The sequence below is a fragment of the Anolis sagrei genome, chromosome 5 (assembly GCF_037176765.1).
Source record: "Anolis sagrei isolate rAnoSag1 chromosome 5, rAnoSag1.mat, whole genome shotgun sequence".
Classification (NCBI taxonomy): Eukaryota; Metazoa; Chordata; class Lepidosauria; order Squamata; family Dactyloidae; genus Anolis; species Anolis sagrei.
Window position 1 is genome coordinate 127,749,047 of NC_090025.1, and position 18,469 is coordinate 127,767,515.

Genomic DNA, 18,469 nt, shown 5'->3' on the forward strand with positions numbered 1-18,469 from the left:
TTATAGCAATTTTAGTTATTTTTATGGTTGCAGGGATAATGTCTCACTAAATGGCAATTCCCCTCCCAAAATAGCTAAAATAAAAATTTGAGCAAGTTTTGAAACATAGAAAAGTAAAACACTGTAACTATTGCAATAGCTGGCCAGTTTTTTTTTAAAAAAAAACTATAACTAATTTGAAAAATGAATGAATCTGTAAAGTGGCATTTTGAATCCAATATTTATGAACTTCAGCCACATCTCCAGGAATTATGGGGAGAATTGTCTTTTCAAAAGTGAACTTGTGAATTTGCACTAATTTTTCAGTCTATGAAGCTGAGATCATTGACCATAAGACCAAACATGAGCAAGAGTCAATTCAAAAAGGCCTTGCAGTAAAAGCAAAAGAAACCTCTGACTTACACTAGTTTAGTTTTTGTTTCACAAATGTAACTTTCACTTATTTTCAGGATTGTTTTAAGAGGCCATCATGAGGACTGATCTGCATTAGCTTTGTGGATCTTCTATTTCACTAAACCATGTAATTTTATTTTCAACAATCTCTTTCCTATACAAACTGAAATGTATTCTATCACTCAGATTGAATAATGGTAACAGAAAAGAACACACTTAGCTAACAAATTGAATCTTGCTTTTAGGTGGCATCTGCTTATTTCAAAGATTTTCATCTGCTATTAACTGGAGTGATTTGCTTGGCGACATCCATCGAGAAATGGAATTTGCACAAAAGAATAGCCTTGAAAATGGTGATGTTGGTGGGAGTTAACCCTGCATGGTATGTATCGTATTGGTGAAAGAAAAATGGCACTGAAAAGCCCTCTGGCCCAGAAATACCTTCCCTGTTAAATTAAAGCCATCCTCTTTATTCTAGGAAAATGTTTCTTGCCCATGTAGAGGAAATAAGTTGAATAGGTTACCCTTAACCCTGCAATTCTCTGGCAGTAGGAGCTTTGCTAGTTGGGTTTTTTTTTTCTTTACTATGCAAATGCTATCACAGCAGAAGAAATGAAGTTGCAACATTTTGGCAAACTGCAATGTGAAGTAGTGCCCAAAATTACATATCTGGTTGCTGATGAATATTGCTAAGACCAGCCTTTTCATAAATTGAATTATCGATATATTTGGGGTGAAAAGATGGGTCTTCCACGAAAGGCTTCTGTTTTTGGCAATCATGGTGCATGGCTCAGAACAAAACAGCAGATGAACTGTTGAACAACTCTGACTCATCATTCTTAATGACTGATATTAAGCAACTGGAGAGATATTTCATACATTATGCTGCTATTATTCAATTTGTGGTTGCAGTAATTTCAGCAGTATGTCTCACTTAGGATGGCTCCTCCTTTTCACTAAGTTGCTGACAGTTAGTACAAATAGAAAGACAGAGGTAAATGAAATCATGTTGTGTTCTTTTGTATTGTTCACATGGGTTCACAAGAGAGCTCCAACTATCTTCTGTCAATCGAATCAGCAAGACAAAAGGAATTTCTCAGCATTCCTGGCTTCATGATTCTGAATTGTCGGATGTTGCTAGGATGGGAAACAAAACAATAAGTCACTTGCTGTTTTGACAAAAGCAAATTAGCACAGTTAGATAAGGCAGAAACTCCTTCAAAGTTTTATGCAACAGTTGTATATCCCTGTGTATAATGCTGGGCACAGTACTTGAAGTCTCATTATTCCTCCTCCAAATAAGAGTTGCATCCAGGTAATACAATTATAGCACTTGGCTTCATAATAGGGAATCCTGGGATTTGTACTTTTTGGTGAAGTATTTAGACTTGTCTGCTACACAGCTCTAGGCCTAAGCATCTCAAAAAGGTTGATTATGTAGGATGAAGCCATGGCAATTAAAGTGCTATAATAATACAATGTGTATACATCTAGGTCTGTTCATGATAATAAGAAGGAACAGTAAAAACCAAATGCACGCCTGTACAGAAGTAGAAACAATGAATTCCTTGGAAATAGGATTAAGATTTGTGATTGTTAAAGAGTGATGGCTACTGAGCTGACAATGGCTAGATACAGAATGAGTTTTCCCATTACCCTTACAACCAATTAGAAACCATTTGAGCCAAGGAGAAGAGCTTCACCCAGCATCCATACCTTTGCTGTTACTCAAGCAGGAAAGAAACCACTGTGGAAGGAGGTACTAGTATCTCCTTCAATAACATAAAAAGCACTTGTACAAAATCTCCATTTATGCAAATGTAAATCACCAAGAGGATTATGGCTTTGGGTTTCAATGATATACCAACTATCTGAAAGGAATGTCAATGAACCCAGAAAACTTTGCCTCTGAATGTGTATGTGTGTGTGTGTGTGTATGATTTATTTATTTACCATAGTTATACCCCACCCTTCTCACCCCGAAGGGTGGCTTACAAGGAGGCAACAATTCAATGCCGCATAAACAGCCATATAAATACAATACATATATATATTAAAACCAAAAAGTTTTAAACATATAAACATTAAAACCAATAATTAAAATCACACAATCTTAAATCATAGATTCTACTATTAGACACCTATGTGTAGCCTAAAGAAATAAGCATTAAGAGTTGAAAGCTAAGAAAGAAGATAGGAAAACAGTAGTTGAGTTCATGAATTTTTCATTTGTATTCTTCTTAGTCAAAGTCAGGGGTCCAAAACTTTTTTAAACAGAGGGCCAGGTCACAGTCCCTCAAACTGTTGGAGGGCCAGATTATAATTTGAAAAAAAAATGAATTCCTATGCACACTGCACATATATTATTTGTAGTGCAAAAAAAAACACACACTTAAAACAATACAATGATTAAAATGATGAACAATTTTAACAAACATAAATGTATTAGTACTTCAATGGGAAGTGTGGACCTGCTTTTGGCTGATGAGATAGGATTTTGTTGTTTTTGTTATTGTGTGCTTCAATGTCGTTTCAGACTTAGCTTGACCCTGAGCAAGGGCTGGGTAAATGACCTTGGAGGGCCGTAACAGGCCCCTGGGCCTTAGTTTGAGGACCCCTGGTCAAAGTGCTGGGCATCTTAATAACAAGAAGTGAAGTAGAGAAAGAGTGGTGAAAATCAACATGAGAATTGATCAAGTTTGAATCAACCATAGGCATATTTTAATATGGCCTGGGGGTCAGATACAGCCCTCACAAGGCTTTGGTACAATCTGCAGAGGCCCTAAGCCTAAGATCCCATTTACACAGCCATATAACCCAGTTTCTGAATCTAGATTATCTGCTTTGAACCAGTCACTCCACACCCCACATCACATGGCATACCTCTACCCCCATCCCATGGTGACAAGCATTGCCACCTGGCTCTCCCCCCCCCCCCCACAATTGTCCTAAAAGCAACACAGCTGCATACGCCACATCAGCTGCATACGCCGCTTCCTCTCCCCTTTCCTAATGAAGCTTGGCCAGAAGTACACATGCGTCAGGGCTCCATCCTGAAAAGGGAGAGCAAGCAGCATACAATAGGGAAAGTAGCCCAACTGATGAGGTGAAAAGTCAACAGCACTGTAGGGAGAATGGAGGCCAGGAGTGGGAGTGATGTGGCACTCAATTTATTGTTGAACTACAGTTTCCAGCAGCCCTTGGAAGCATAGTGAATGTAAAATTCTGGAAGGTAAAGTTCAACAAAACCTAAAAAAATCCTCATCCTTCACCCTATATAAATCAGTAGCTGTAGGTTTGTTCATTTTTCTCCAGTGAGCACACTAGTCACAGTCTAAGCAGAATTTCTTGGCTTCATTTTGATATTTTATTAGTTTCTTCATTCTTTCTTCTGATTATCATGGAAGCTTTGTAAAATTAATTTCATAACTGGCACACACATGCATAGTTGTTGAGGCATTCATCTCTCCCTTTGTTGTTAATCCTTTCTTTCTACTAAAGGAGACCCATTGAATAAGTTGTAATCCAGTAAATAAACATTTATGTAAGTTATGGGATGAGAATTGGATTCAGTGCAGAATGCCAAGCAGACTATCAAACTAAGGGTTTATCTACAATGCACAATTGCAGCTGTTTGATTCCACTATAACTAAATTTGCTTTATCCTATGCAATCCTTGGATTTGCTGTTGGTGAGACATATAGAATTATTTACTGTACTCTCCTAAACTATAGACTTCAAATAATAATAATAATAATAATAATGATGATGATGATGATGATGATGATGACAGATCCCAAATGTAGACTCTGCAAGGAAGCAGATGAAGCAATAGATCATATTCTCAGCTGCTGCAAGAAGATCACACAGACATACTACAAGCAGAGGCATAACACCATTGCGCAGATGATTCATTGGAACTTGTGCCACAAATACCATCTGCCTGCAACAAAGAACTGGAGGGATCACAAGCCAGAAAAAGTTACAGAGAATGAAGACGTCAAGCTAATCTGGTACTTCCGAATTCAGACAGATTTATTTATTTTATTTATTTATTTGCTTTATTTTTATACCGCATTTTTCAGCCTAAATCGGCGACTCAATGCGGTTTACAATACAATTTATATAACAATCACAATTAGTTAAAACACAACATACACAACAGACAATAGAAGACAAACAACGTGGTCATCAACGCCTCTGTAAAATCAGATTCCGTTCTCATAATCCTTCTACCATTCCTTTGTTCATTTATGCCGTTTTCATGAGTTCAGTTGCCTTGTTGACCGAACGCCTGTTCATAGAGCCACGTCTTGACCCTCCTCCAGAACTCCAGCAACGAAGGGGCCTGCCTGATGTCTACGGGTAGGGCATTCCATAGCCGAGGGGCCACCACCGAGAAGGCCCTGTCTCTCGTCCCCGCCAGCCGCGCTTACGACGCAGGCGGGACCGAGAGCAGGGCCTCCCCGGACAATCTTAACATCCTCATCGGTTCATAGGTGGAGATGCGTTCGGAGAGGTAAGCAGGGCCAGAACCGTTTAGGGCTTTATAGGCTAAAGCCAGCACCTTGAATTGTGCCCGGTAGCGGATTGGCAGCCAGTGGAGCTGGCTCAACAGAGGAGTGGTGTGCTCCCTGAGTGCCGCTCCCGTTAGTAACCTGGCCGCCGAGCGCTGGACCATCTGAAGCTTCCGGGCAGTCTTCAAGGGCAACCCCACGTAGAGCGCGTTGCAGTAATCAATCCGGGATGTAACCAGAGCATGGACTACCGCGCTCAGAACAATACTCCTGACCTCACAATCGTGTTAAAAAACAAATTATGGATTGTCGATGTTGCAATCCCAGGTGACAGCAGGTTTGAAGAGAAACAACTGGAAAAACTGATACGATATGAGGATTTAAAGATCGAACTGCAAAGACTCTGGCACAAGCCAGTCAAAGTGGTTCCAGTGGTGATCGGCACACTGGGTGCAGTGCCTAAAGACCTTGGCTTGCACTTAAACACAATCGATGCTGACAAAATTACCATCTGCCAGCTGCAGAAGGCCACCTTACTGGGATCTGCACACATTATTCGCCGATACATCTCACAGTCCTAGACACTTGGGAAGTGTCCGATGTGTGATCCAATTCAACAGCCAGCAAAGTGTCTGCTGTGGACTCATCTTGTTGTGTTTCAAATAATAATAATAATAATAATAATAATAATAACAATAATAACAACAACAACAACAACAACAACAATTTATTTTTGTATCCCGCCACCATCTCCCCAAAGGGACTTGGGCCAGCTTACATGTTTTCCCAGTTCGTTCTATTATTCAAGACATCTTATACCCCTATAGTGCAATATTTGACTGATATTGATTGATTGAATTCCCACCTTTTCACCAAAATGGCACCAGTTTATCTGAGCCCAAGATATAGACATCTCTCAAAGCCACTGTAAGTATATATTTCAAATTGATGTAGGCAGAGCAGATGAGTGAAAAATGAAATGAAATAGGTGGGTTGTTTTTTTAAATCAGCTTTCCGCTGAGAATCATCCATTCTCAATCTGCAAAACTAATAGGAATAATTTAATACTCTTGTGCATAGAATGATCATTTGAACACTAGTCTATCTAATGTTTGCTATCAAGGAGAAATTGTAATGAAGCAGTTCTTTTATTTCTCCCTCTTCTCTTCTCTGAAACTCTTTAAAGAGCCCCAGGTCTCTTTTTAGAGCATACTAGCTATAAAATATAGAACTTTTAAAATACGGCAAAAAACAAATCACACCCGAATTATCTTTGTCTCTTTCTCCCACATCCCATTGCCCTGTCTGAGGAAGAGTTTTAGAGAACACCCATATTTTATGGACCCCATAGAATATCACAAAGTATCTAGCCCTGATTTGAGATGTTGCTTATGCTTATGTTTGTTTCTTTCATCTCATTTATAACCTCCTCCCCTTCATGCAGTGAAAAAAGTAAAACAATCCAATTGTCTAATCTAGAGCTCATTTTGAACAATTATATAATCTACTCATTAAAAAGTAGACACTATAGATGGATAGATACTATAACAACTCAAATGTCTTCGTATGGTGCCTTGTAATGCTAAAATACAACATTTTGTTTTTAACAAGCTCTCTTTAGTTAGGCCCTATACTGCAGGACCTTATCCCAGGTTTTCTGCTTTAAACTGGGCACCACAATTGAAGAGAGATATTGACAAACTGGAATGTGTCTAGAGGAGGGTGACTAAAATGATCAAGGGTCCTGAGAGCAAGCCCTATGAGTAGCGGCTTAAAGAGCTGGGCATGTTTAGCCTGAAGAATAGAAGGCTGAGAGGAGACATGATAGCCATGTATAAATATGTGAGAGGAAGTCATAGGGAGGAGAGAGCAAGCTTGTTTTCTGCTGCCCTGGAGACTAGGACATGGAACAATGGCTTCAAACTACAAGAAAGGAGGTTCCATCTGAACAATAGGAAGAACTTCCTGACTGTGAGAGCCATCAGCAGTGGAACTCTCTGCCCCGAAGTGTGGTGGAGGCTCCTTCTTTGAAGCTTTTAAACAGAAGCTGGATGGCCATCTGTTGGGTGTGCTTTGAATTTGATTTTCCTGCTTCTTGGCAGGGGGTTGGACTGGATGGCCCATGAGGTCTCTTTCAACTCTATGATTCTAAACTGGATTATATGAGTCCACACTTTCGGATAATTTGAGATAAACAGAAAACCTGGGATCAGATCTTGGAATATAGGGCCTGTCTGGAAGAGTCCCCAGTATGAGGAAAGTACAAAAAGAATAATATGTGAATCCATTTTAGAATTTGTAAAGAAGTTTGCTCTTCTTTCTTTGTCAAACAATCATTAACATTTATGCAATATTATCCATGCTGGGATCACTTGGTGTCAAGTTTTTTTAAGCCAAATGCAATGCATTTGCATTGTAGCCATTGATTATCTCGGCAAGGCTGTGATTTCATCAATTGATCATATTATTGTTCATTCATATGAGATCTCAGTGTCAACAAAATGGTTTTCTTCCTCCCAAGTGGAGAATAATTCTGTGACACTACATTATCTCTTCAGAGCTTTGATGAATGTTCCTAGTTAAGGAAATCCAGCAGAGCTTCAAAGTTTTCAGAAATTGAACCACAAAAGTTAGTTGTACTAAACTCAGGTGAAAGGATGTTGTTGGTATAGTTGTCGTTGTTTTCCATAAAGTTGTTTTTGACTTATGGCAACCTTGAAGCAAACCTATCATGAGTTTGTCCAAGGTCACCCAGTTGGGTTTCTATGACTGAAGCCCCATCTACACTTATATAATGCAGTTTCAAATGGTCAATATAGACTCATATAATGCTGTTCAAAGTGGTTAAACTGCATTATAGGACTCTACTCTGACCATATAGTGCAGAAGTTCCCTAGATTGGTGATCTAGGGAACTTCTGCACAGGCCAAAATGTAGCATGAACTGGCATTAAACATTTTGCAGCCACATACGGTGGTGCCTCCCATTTCTCCTCTCTGAAATTAAAAAACCTTCTTACCTTCCCTGGAGACTGTTACTTCTAGCTCTGCATCACTAAGATGCATCAGGAGCCTTACAGGGTGGGGGCATTCTGTTCTAAGGTCCTGTCACATCTTGCTAATTGGGGGGCGAGGTGGTCAGGAGGCAGGGAGTGGAAGGAGACACTACCATCTCACCTCCCCAGGCACCTTGAGCCTGGAAAGCACGGAATCACTGTGGAGAAGGCCCTTAGCAATCATATATATGGCAGTTGCCGAAAGCAGACTCAGTCATGTCACCAGCAAGAGTCCATATCTTCCTGGAGGATTCAAATCTTTGTTTGTATGTTTTAAATCTTGGATAAACCCGCATTAGCCTGAAACATGGTTTGCCCCACCCCACCCTGCACCCATGGATAATTACTCTCACACATTATGTGGCAGTGTAGATGGGGTCTTGAACCTTAGTCTCTATACTCAAAGAAACTATACCAAAATCCACAATCAGTGATACCTTTTTAGGGTCACTTCCAAAGCATAAAATATTTTATGCAAGCATTCACAGCCCCACTGGTTTCTTCATCAGGCAAAAATGTTAAAACTCATAACAGAGAAAAATGATAGTGATGTTAGAGTCACAGACTTCCATTCTGTCTGAGATATTGTCAGTTTGGACCTCATCACATTGAGGTCTACATGGCAGGTGGGCAGTGGGGGAAGCTGTTACCCTGCATCAACTCTTACCCATCCCACTGGGGGAAGCATCACCACCCGGCTTCCCCCTGCATTCTGCTCAATGAGCACATGAGAGACCTTTACAGCATTCTAGTATGCTTGTAGGATGATGGCAGCATGGAGGCCTGCTGGAAGTATATCTATCTTGTCTGATGGGCTCTGTCAGGCTCTGTGCTTCCAGGGACCTGTACGCATCTCAGGATACTGAAAAATTGTCAATGTGATGAAGTCCTTAAAATGATTTTGAGAGATTTCAATGCAGACAAAGGCCACTAGCTCTATATTTATCTTGAAGGGAATAAGAATAAAGAACAAGAAAATACAGATTACATTTCAGAACCCATTGACAACAGGAAAGTAACTTCTCTTGAGGTCCTGTTGTCTTTATCCTATGCAAAATGGCAAAGAACACTGAATTGTATTATTACTTGGAGCCAGGACTGTAGCCAGGATTTTGATTTGGGGGGAGCTGAGTTTGATTTGGGGGGGGGGGGGTCTGAGTCTAGCAAACCTTTTGTATCATTACCCCAATACCCCCATGCATATGGGATATATTGAGCATGGTGATCAGATCATGATATGAATAAACATAACAGTTTAAATAATGTACCAGTAAGGCCTTCTCGCGGGCCACCATGAGAATTGGGGGGGGGGGCTGAAGCCCCTCAAGCACACCCCCCCCCCCCCCCCCGGCTACATGCCTGCTTGGAGCGGTGGCTGGATAGGTAAAAGGTACTGGATAGGTAAAAGATAACAAATTATAGTCCAATGAAATAATTTTTGCAGATGTAAAACTTCAGTAACATAATCCATAGTTTTATGAGTAGGGCAAACAGTACAAAGGAAGATAGTAGATGAAGGTCTACAGCAGGGGTCCTCAAACGTTTTAAACAGAGGGCTAGGTCACAGTTCCTCAAACTGTTGGAGGGCTGGATTATAATTGGAAAAAAACATGAATGAATTCCTATGCACACTGTACAAATCTTATTTGTAGTGCATAAAAAACCCACTTAAGAACAATATTATAATTAAAATGAAGAACAATTTTAACAAATATAAGCTTATTAGTATTTCAATGGGAAGTGTGGACCTGCTTTTGGCTGATGAGATAGGATTGTTGTAGTTGTTGTTGTGTGCTTTCAAGTCGTTTCAGACTTAGGTTGACCCTGAGCAAGGGCCGGATAAATGACCTTGGAGAGCCGTATTCGGCCCTTGGGCCTTAGTTTGAGGACCCCTGGTCTACAGAGTTTTGGGGTTAAGTGAACCATCAAATGGGCACTGAGAGTGAGGACTTTGCCCCCTGCTTTTTTGATTTCTGCACAAAGAACTGCCTGCTAACTAGACAAGGAAATTGAGATGGAAGTTCTAAGAAGTAGTTGATTTAAAATGCAGTGCCTGTTAATTAGGCAAGAGGTGAGAAATGAGACAGGAATTCTAAGAACTAGCGTGGTGAACTCTGGTAATTTAGAATGGTTCAATGACAATGGTTCACCTAGCTATGAATTTCACACTTCATAAACCTTGATGATGTAACTCTGGCTTTAGTCTGCCAAATGTACACAAGAGTCAAGTGTACTTCCCATTTCTGGGCATGCTTTTTCACACCAAAAATATCCATTACCAAAGTATCTGTTTTCATTCCTCTTTTTAAAAAAAACTCTGGCTCTTATCAGAATGTGCATCAGTCACAGATCCTTCATTATGCAGTGCACTAGAGTATAATTTAGGCTGTGTTTCCCAGATAATAGAAACTGAGATAGGCAAGATTGCCTTAACTATTTACATAATGGATTGAACCAGGATTAAAACCACAATTTGAAAAATGTTGGCCCAATTTACTGCTTTCAAACCCATCTCCTTTTCTGCAATGTATGATGGTACCATCCCATTTCTTCCTCCTTGGTACCAGTATCTCATTCTATGACTATGCTGTTACAGATTTGAAGGAAACAAAGGTAGGGACTGTGGTTATTATGAACACAATATGTTTTCAAATAGGTTTCTTTGTATGTAAAAGATCTCATGGCAAAAGAGAAATCATAGATTTGATTATCGTACAATTAGATTATAATGCAGTGTACTTGAGAAGGAACATCATAGTTTGAAAGGTGAAATGTATGACATCTTTGAAGAATAAATGCAACTTTTTGAAAGAACTAACCTCCCCCCTCCTCTGGATTTTGCTATGCTTACTGGTTTCTGTTGGACTGTCATCATGTTCTCTTCTCCCTATGTAGGGAAGCAAGAGCTCTGGTAACCTGGAGCTAAACCATTTCAACACAGGAAATGACTGTAGGTTGGAAGGAGAGCACATGTTTTCCATGCAGGTCCCAGGTGGGACTAAGTTCTATCTAAAGCCCTGGAAAGCTAGTACCTGTCTTTCTAGATAATGCTGAACTAGATGAGTCTGATTTGATTCAAAGTGACTTCCTCTCATTCCTGGACCAATGGTTGCCCGAGTGTACTCAGCTAATGAAATTATGTTGCAAGGGTTTTCAGAGGCAAGAAGAGTAAGCACTTGATAAAAAGTTTATATACCAGATGTGTTCTGGGCATAAGCTTTTTATTATGCCTCAGGAACGGATAGTTTTGCAGTTCAGAATTATTGGCATCAAATGTGAACTTAATAGAGTCAAGAACACTTGTAAGGTCCATGGACCTCCACTATCAGCACAGACATCCTAAACACATTCCATGCCCCCAGTCATTTTTTGTTTGCATTTCCATGAGACTCCTCTCAACATTTAAGGGGCTTGAGAGATTTCCCCAAACTATTTAGGACCCAAGGGCCCACCACCACCACCAAAAAGAAAAAATATAACCTAGAAGTGACTTCCCATTGTGAATGGATATTGTCGATCTCTCTTTGAGAGAGAGGGAGGATATAAATTCAAGAAAGAAAGAAAGAAAGAAATGTAGGCTTAATGTCCCTCCCCACATTGCCCCCCCCCCCCCCCGCATTGAAAAATTCATTTATTGAGGGGACAAGAGATGATCTTCATGGGGAGGAGGAAGAGAAGAAAAAGGAGGAGATAGGAGGCAGTCTGGTTTCTCAAAGTTTGCTATGATATCTATGTGAAACACAAACAATTTGCCCACTCCTGTAATAGAACCTGTTTGTTGAAGTAACTAGTATAATTTTTGAAGAAATGTTGCCTAATACCTGTTTTTAAGATGCCTAGGAACCTTATCACATGAAGCCCCTGATTCACCACGGACTGTGGCAAATCTGGCGGGGCCCAGTAGCAGGCATAGGGAACCTGTCACTCCACATCCCTCATCATCCACTTTCCCCCTCACATCAACTCATGGGGGAAAGTGTCACCGCCCAGCTTGCCGCCATTGTTTTCAATGCAAAAAGTATGAAGAATTAGCACTCTTGTTGTTTTATTACATTTGGCATTAATCACAGATATACATAGAGGTGTTTCTTGTTTCAGGCTCACCCTTGGTTTCATGATCAGCTCTGCCTTCTTGTCTATGTGGCTTAGCAACACCTCCTGTGCTGCCATGGTGATGCCAGTCGTTGAGGCCGTGGCTCAGCAAATCATCAGTGCTAAAGCAGAAGCTGATGCTCTAGAAATGACTTATGCAAATGGAGTCACCAATCATGCATTGGAACTTGATGGTATGAACAGAAAGCAAACTTTTCCCAGTCTTCATTTATGCTTTAGCTGGGGCAAAGACCAGCTAAAGTGAAGCCATTGTTTTGAGATCTTCTCTTTGCTAATCTCAATCGGTGTCTTTTTTCTTTTGCAGAAAATATTAATGATTGTGAAGAAGTTGATGGGAAGGAGAAGACAAAGCAAGCAAATGGGTAAAATGTATAGATTTGATTTTTGGCATCATTATCAGTTTGCTCTAGTTCAGCAGATTAGTGACAGCAATTTTCTTTTCCCCTCCAGATACAGCAATGGTTCTGTTCCTACTGCTCATGCTGTGTGCCACGTTGAAAAAGAAATGGTATTTAAAAAATCATTCTCAGCACATATTTTCAGAAAGCACTGTCTCTTAGTTAATAATATAGAGCATAAGCTTGCAGTCTCTTACATGGGAGTAGACCCCACTGAACTTGCTAGGGCTTAATTCTGGGAAGACATGTATAGGACTGCCACCATATTTTGCATCCAAGTTCTTTAGTTAAGAGGGCGAGACTTCTGGATAGAGTTTTCACCATAAGATATGCTATCTAAATCAGCTTTAGCTGTTGGCAGACACCCTATCTTGGGGAAACAATCAATAGCATACACAGAGATCACTGACTATCATGTCAACTTGATCCAAGGTCTTTTTATACTTTATAATTATAGCACTATGATTCCATTTTAATGGCCTGCAGAATCCTGGGACTTGCAGTTCGAATTCTCAGCTAGTGATTCCTGGTGTCTCATCAGGCTACAAATTCCAGGACTTCATAATATTCAGCTATGCTATAAATATGCAGTGTGAAAGACCCCCTGGATTGACACATTTCTTGACCTTGGTAATGCCAATTTCAGTAGACATATTGAATCAATCAAAACATAAGTAAATCTCATAGATCCAATAGGCTTATTATAAATTGAACTACCAATATGATTCCCGTCACAAGAACTAGAAAGGCCCTTTGATGTTTCTGATTCATGGTAGAAGAGAGAGGAACTTGGAAGTTGGAAGTCATTGTAGGGATCTTTCAGATTTGTTGCCTGGATTTCATATGATTTTAACTGCATAATTGTAGAAGGGATAAATATGAGATACTGGATTGTAGCAACTGATTATCTTCATGCTTTTAGAAAAAATTTGAGCCCTCCATGCAGTCATAATGGCGCTCCATGTAGTCATGCTGGCCACATGAACTTGGAGGTGTCTGCAGACATCACCGGCTCTTTGGCTTAGAAATGGAGATGAGCACCAGTCCCCAAAGTCGAACACAACTGGACTTAATGTCAGAGGAAAACCTTTACCTTTAGAAAAAGTTAACATGAAAAAGAATTATTCATATACTTCTTTCAGAATGTAACAACAGAAAGTAAATCAGCAAAGTGGTTTGGTAGTCACACAAGTCCATGTACAAAAAAGCAAGTGCAATTTTAGCAATTTAATATTATTTTAACTGACTTAGCTCCATCTTATGGAATCCAAAGATTTGTAGTTTTATGAGATACATAGATACTTACCTGTCTATAGCACTTACCTGCCCTGTTGCAATAGTGTCTTTTGGCAGAGAAGTCTAAGTGCCTCAACAAACTACAATTTCAAGAACTGCAGAAGATGGGTTCTTGGTAGCTAAAGTGGTCCCAGTGCTATAATTTTGCTATATACTGGATATACTGCTGTCTGGCAGTCCATAACACTAACAAAAATGTCACAAAATGTCACTCACATCTGAGTTTTCTAAATCCAATTTTGGAGGGAAACCCCTATTCCTATTGATTCATTAGAAAAAAAACCTATTGCATGGCAAAACCTTTCTTGTGTGTCTTTGGTTAAGGCCCTTCTTTTCTGCAATTTTCTTGGGACAATGTAAAGTATCAGAAAGTACTGAGCAAACTTTGGAACATGCTGTATGGGATTTTGTAACTTTTTAAAAAAAGCTCTGCCTTTTGACCTTCTGTTTTCCAACTGTTAATCCTTCTCACTAATTGTTTTGGCACAATACTGGCATCCAATCAAGAATTTCTGCAGCTGCTTTCTTCCTTGTCTTACTCCTTGAACTCAGTTCAACTCTGTCTCAGGTTTGAATATGGAATTGCTAGCTAGTCTCATAACAAGGCTCGCTATTCCACATTTAACCCTGATTTTGCTTTATAATGATGACTCATGAATCTCTATCTTGATCAGCTCCATTAACCCCTGGCTCCAAGCCATTCCTGTGCAATGGAAGAACGACATATGAATTGTGGAGCATAAGATTATACCCTGCCAATTACAGATTCTCTCCAAAAAGGAAAGCTGAATGAGCCCAGCTGAAAAAGCAAATAGATTCTCAGAAATCCAACATTTGGTTTACACGACCACAATATCTTTTTTCATTAAGGCTACATACTTAACCACACTATTGTGGTTAAAGACCTAATGAGAGAATCATGAAATAGAAGTTCTACCTTTCCTTTTTCCTTCAGGCTCAAATGCTCTGCTGTCTTGAAAGCTCTGCTTGAACAAAAAATGAGGATATCATCTAACTGACAAATGGTAGAGACATGTGAATCTGTCATTTGAAATTCATGTCAAGAAGTCTAGTGTAGATATGGGCCTCTTCAGGTCACACCTTGTGAAAAATCAAACCTGGGCTACTATTAGCTTAACTATAATGCTCAATCCCACCCAAACTGGTAGATGTTGAAGATGTCTGCCTTGCCCTGAAATGTCATTTGGTCTCATTTTCCACATAACTGCCCAAGGAATTTCCTTACAGCTGTTTCCCCTACCCTCAAAAAGTAAGATGTTGCTATTAGTTATTTACTTGTAGAGAATTACTTCCAAACTCTGGAAAGAGTGGAGAGTTAAAAGAATATGAACAGTGAGTGAGGGGTACTTTTGTTTTTTGCCATGTAATCTCTTCTTGAAAAAAATATGGAATCAACGATTACTTTGAGTCCATGTGAGCAGCAGAGACATTTCCTATATGCTGTTAAAACAGCATCCTACGTTCCCTGGGCTCAGGCAGCTTTCCCCAGTCATTTTGGCCTTTGTGACACCCACTAGGCACAAAGATGGCACTGGTCAGCACTCAGCACCAGTAGTGACAATATCCAAAACAACAATGTGATCGGAGAAGGAATAGGAAAAGCACAGCATGAGTCCTCCTTTTCTCCCTTCTATTTTTCATGTCACAGAAAGATCAAACAATAAAAAGATGAACAATGTTGGGATGGAAATGGGTTCCCTCCTCCATTCTAAATTTTGGAGAATTGTCAGGAAAAAATTGAGTATTTTATGAGAATTTTCAAAAACTAGTTGTGTTCCCAATGGTGATGGGCACATTTTGCTTATAAATAGTTTAACATGAAAACATTTTGAGTTTTTTTCTGTCCAATTTCCCATTTACACAGAAGCCAGAAACCAGTGAAAAAGAAGGAAAATACCAAAACCAAAGGGACCACAATATATGTAAAATCATGTGTCTGTGTATTGCCTATTCATCTACCATTGGAGGACTGACAACCATCACTGGAACTTCAACCAACTTAATTTTTGCAGAGCAATTCAATACGTAAGTAAAGACACTATATTTGTTCTTCTATTTTGTAAAGCTGAATATTATTTCCAATTAATTTGTTTTACATTATTCTAGTTTTAGTAGAGCCAGCCTGGTGTAGTGGTTTGAGACCAAGTTATGAAATTCCATTCACCTATGGAAACCTTGGGCCAATCACTCTTTCTCAGCCTAAGAGGAAGGCAATAACAAGCTTCCATTGAATAAATATTGCCAAGTAAACCTTCTGATAGGGTCGTCATAAATTGGACTCAGTCTGGAGGCATGTGACAAGAACAACCAAATAAACCCCCCATTATTTTGCTACCATCCCACATAACAAAGTCACACTTTTGTACAGTGAAGGAACTCAAAATGGAAACTTCACTGGCATCCTACTTCTAGATCTAATGAAAAGGTTAAGCTCTGTATGCAAACATGAACATTTTATATGCTCCTTTTAATAGCCTTATTTGGCTATTTGGTTGTGCTTCCTGTCTATGTTTAGACGGTTTTGTAGGAAATTTGCTCTTTTTATTCCAAAGTCATATAAGTCTTCCACAGATCAACTTGTCATCTGAGAAATATGATGACAAATTAGTGCCATGTTGGCTTTCCCATCTAATTAACAATCATTCCAACCAACTTATTTGGTCCTTATAAAGTACACAACACCAATTCATTTTGCTTTTGCCCATGGCAACAATTTCTTGTATTGTTACAATGGACAGGATCCAGGGATAGCTGGTAGTTTCTGTGTCACTGGGTGGTGCATCCACTTAAATTCGAATCTGAATTTTAAAGCAGTGACACTCAAGACTATCTGGTGTAGGGATCTGTATTTTTTTCTTAGTGTGCTACAAGCTGCAACCATATTGTGCCTATTTGTTCCTCTCTTTCCTTGAAATTTGCCAGAGGTAAACTCCAGAGCAGCTCCAGTCAAAGGACCATAACTTAGAGTAGAATGGTTTAAAAAGATCTATCCAAAGTTGCAACCTCAATCTTCTATTATAGGGTTCAGAACTTTTGAGAGATTCTTCAAAATGTCTACTAGAACCATCAAGAGTTGATTCTCAAAGGAATAATTTAAGCACATGAAAACCCTCTGTTTAAGATTATGATCAAACTCTGCATCACACTGATGGATTATAAAATTCTGCCAGATGTGGTTATGGCTCTGTCTCACATTCATCTTACCTGCCTGTCATTTGGGTATACTTCCATGGCTGTTCAGTGGCACCTATAGGAAGATGATACCTGCAGCCACCCATATGGAGTTATCCTCACTGGCTTTTGGAGGCTCAGGGGAATGCTTTTTTCTTCCTTCAGGTGGTTGAATAAATGAGGCTGGCTACTTGGCTGCCTTTTGTCTCCCCTTGGTCACAAAGTGGCCACATGGAGGAGATTTCAGCCTCAAAATACATAAATAGCTTGGGCAGGGAATTATTATTAAGAACGATGCTGGATTTATTTCTCCATCATGAACAGAAAAGTAACACATTACATTACATACATGTGCAATTTAAGAGGATGCCAACGGATTATGAGATTAAAAATCGAATGCTGCCAATGAAGCTTATAATTGTAATTACAGGTTATCCAAAGTTCTGACCTATCCAAGTTTCTGCCCTTTTGGTGGGATGGAGCTGGACCCTTTGAATAGCTTGTTTAAAATTCAGACTAAAATTCAAACACAGAGTATTATAACCTTTTGAAATCAATGCTCCTTATAAGATTTTAATTAATTACAACCAGTCTTAGTATTCCCAATGTACAACCAGGAATTTGAAGGCAAGGGGAGTAGATTTAAAATGAGAACTCACAAGATTCAAATCCAGCTGTTTATCTACTGGACCTCAATGAACTCATGCTACAAGAATGATATTCATAGAGACACAATAGTTGGAACACATTATCCTGATCAGAATGACAGTATAACAAACATATAATTAAAGCTAGAACCATGATTATGTAAATTAGCCGACATTTTCTTCCATTTAGCAATTCAATTGCATCCCCGGGGCTGTTTTAGGAACATATAATATATGATAGTGACACAGTTTGGCCCCAAGAAACTTTAACCACTGCAGAAGATATATGGGGCTTCATTTCATGATATATTTTGGGGGAAACTGCAATTTTTACATTTGATGGTAATTTATGACAATCACAGCATCAATAAGCATCGTGTCAGTATTATTCTGCACCCCAATTATTTCTAATCCAGTAAAATGATTTCTCGTTACCAGGGATATTGTCTGTCTGCCACCTGGAATTTGATAAAAGTAGCCTCATGACAAACTGAATTTTACACACAAAAATATATTATGGTTACTTTAAAACAATGAAATAAAAGCATGCACATAAATCAGCAAGGACATCTTAAAGTTTTCAAACTTCATTATAAGCAAGCATAGCACAGAATATCTACTAGGCTTGTACACTGATTTGTTTTGGCCAGTGCCCTTCAGCTAATCTGACTTGTTTGGGTGGCTGTAATGGTAAGGGCTCAGCCTCCATATTTTTTTTTTGCCCCAACAGAACAGTAGTTGTCAAATACCAGCTGCTTTAGGTTACACTATCCTAGGATAGTGCCCTGAGAACACAGGAGGCTTCCCATGTTCTCATAGGACAAGCCTGGGAAAGCACAGAGGGAAGCCGGGTGGTTA

General features: G+C 39.4%; 1 protein-coding gene across 1 annotated transcript in view; it reads left to right on the forward strand.

The window, feature by feature from the left end:
- Positions 1-18,469, forward strand: part of SLC13A1 (solute carrier family 13 member 1) — an 87,859-nt gene that overhangs the window by 35,223 nt on the left and 34,167 nt on the right. The window contains exons 4-9 of the mRNA XM_067469041.1: positions 639-775; positions 12,064-12,251; positions 12,383-12,440; positions 12,529-12,586; positions 13,685-13,687; positions 15,658-15,818. Of these exons, the coding sequence (XP_067325142.1) occupies positions 639-775; positions 12,064-12,251; positions 12,383-12,440; positions 12,529-12,586; positions 13,685-13,687; positions 15,658-15,818 (605 nt within the window). The remainder of the gene's footprint in view (positions 1-638; positions 776-12,063; positions 12,252-12,382; positions 12,441-12,528; positions 12,587-13,684; positions 13,688-15,657; positions 15,819-18,469) is intronic.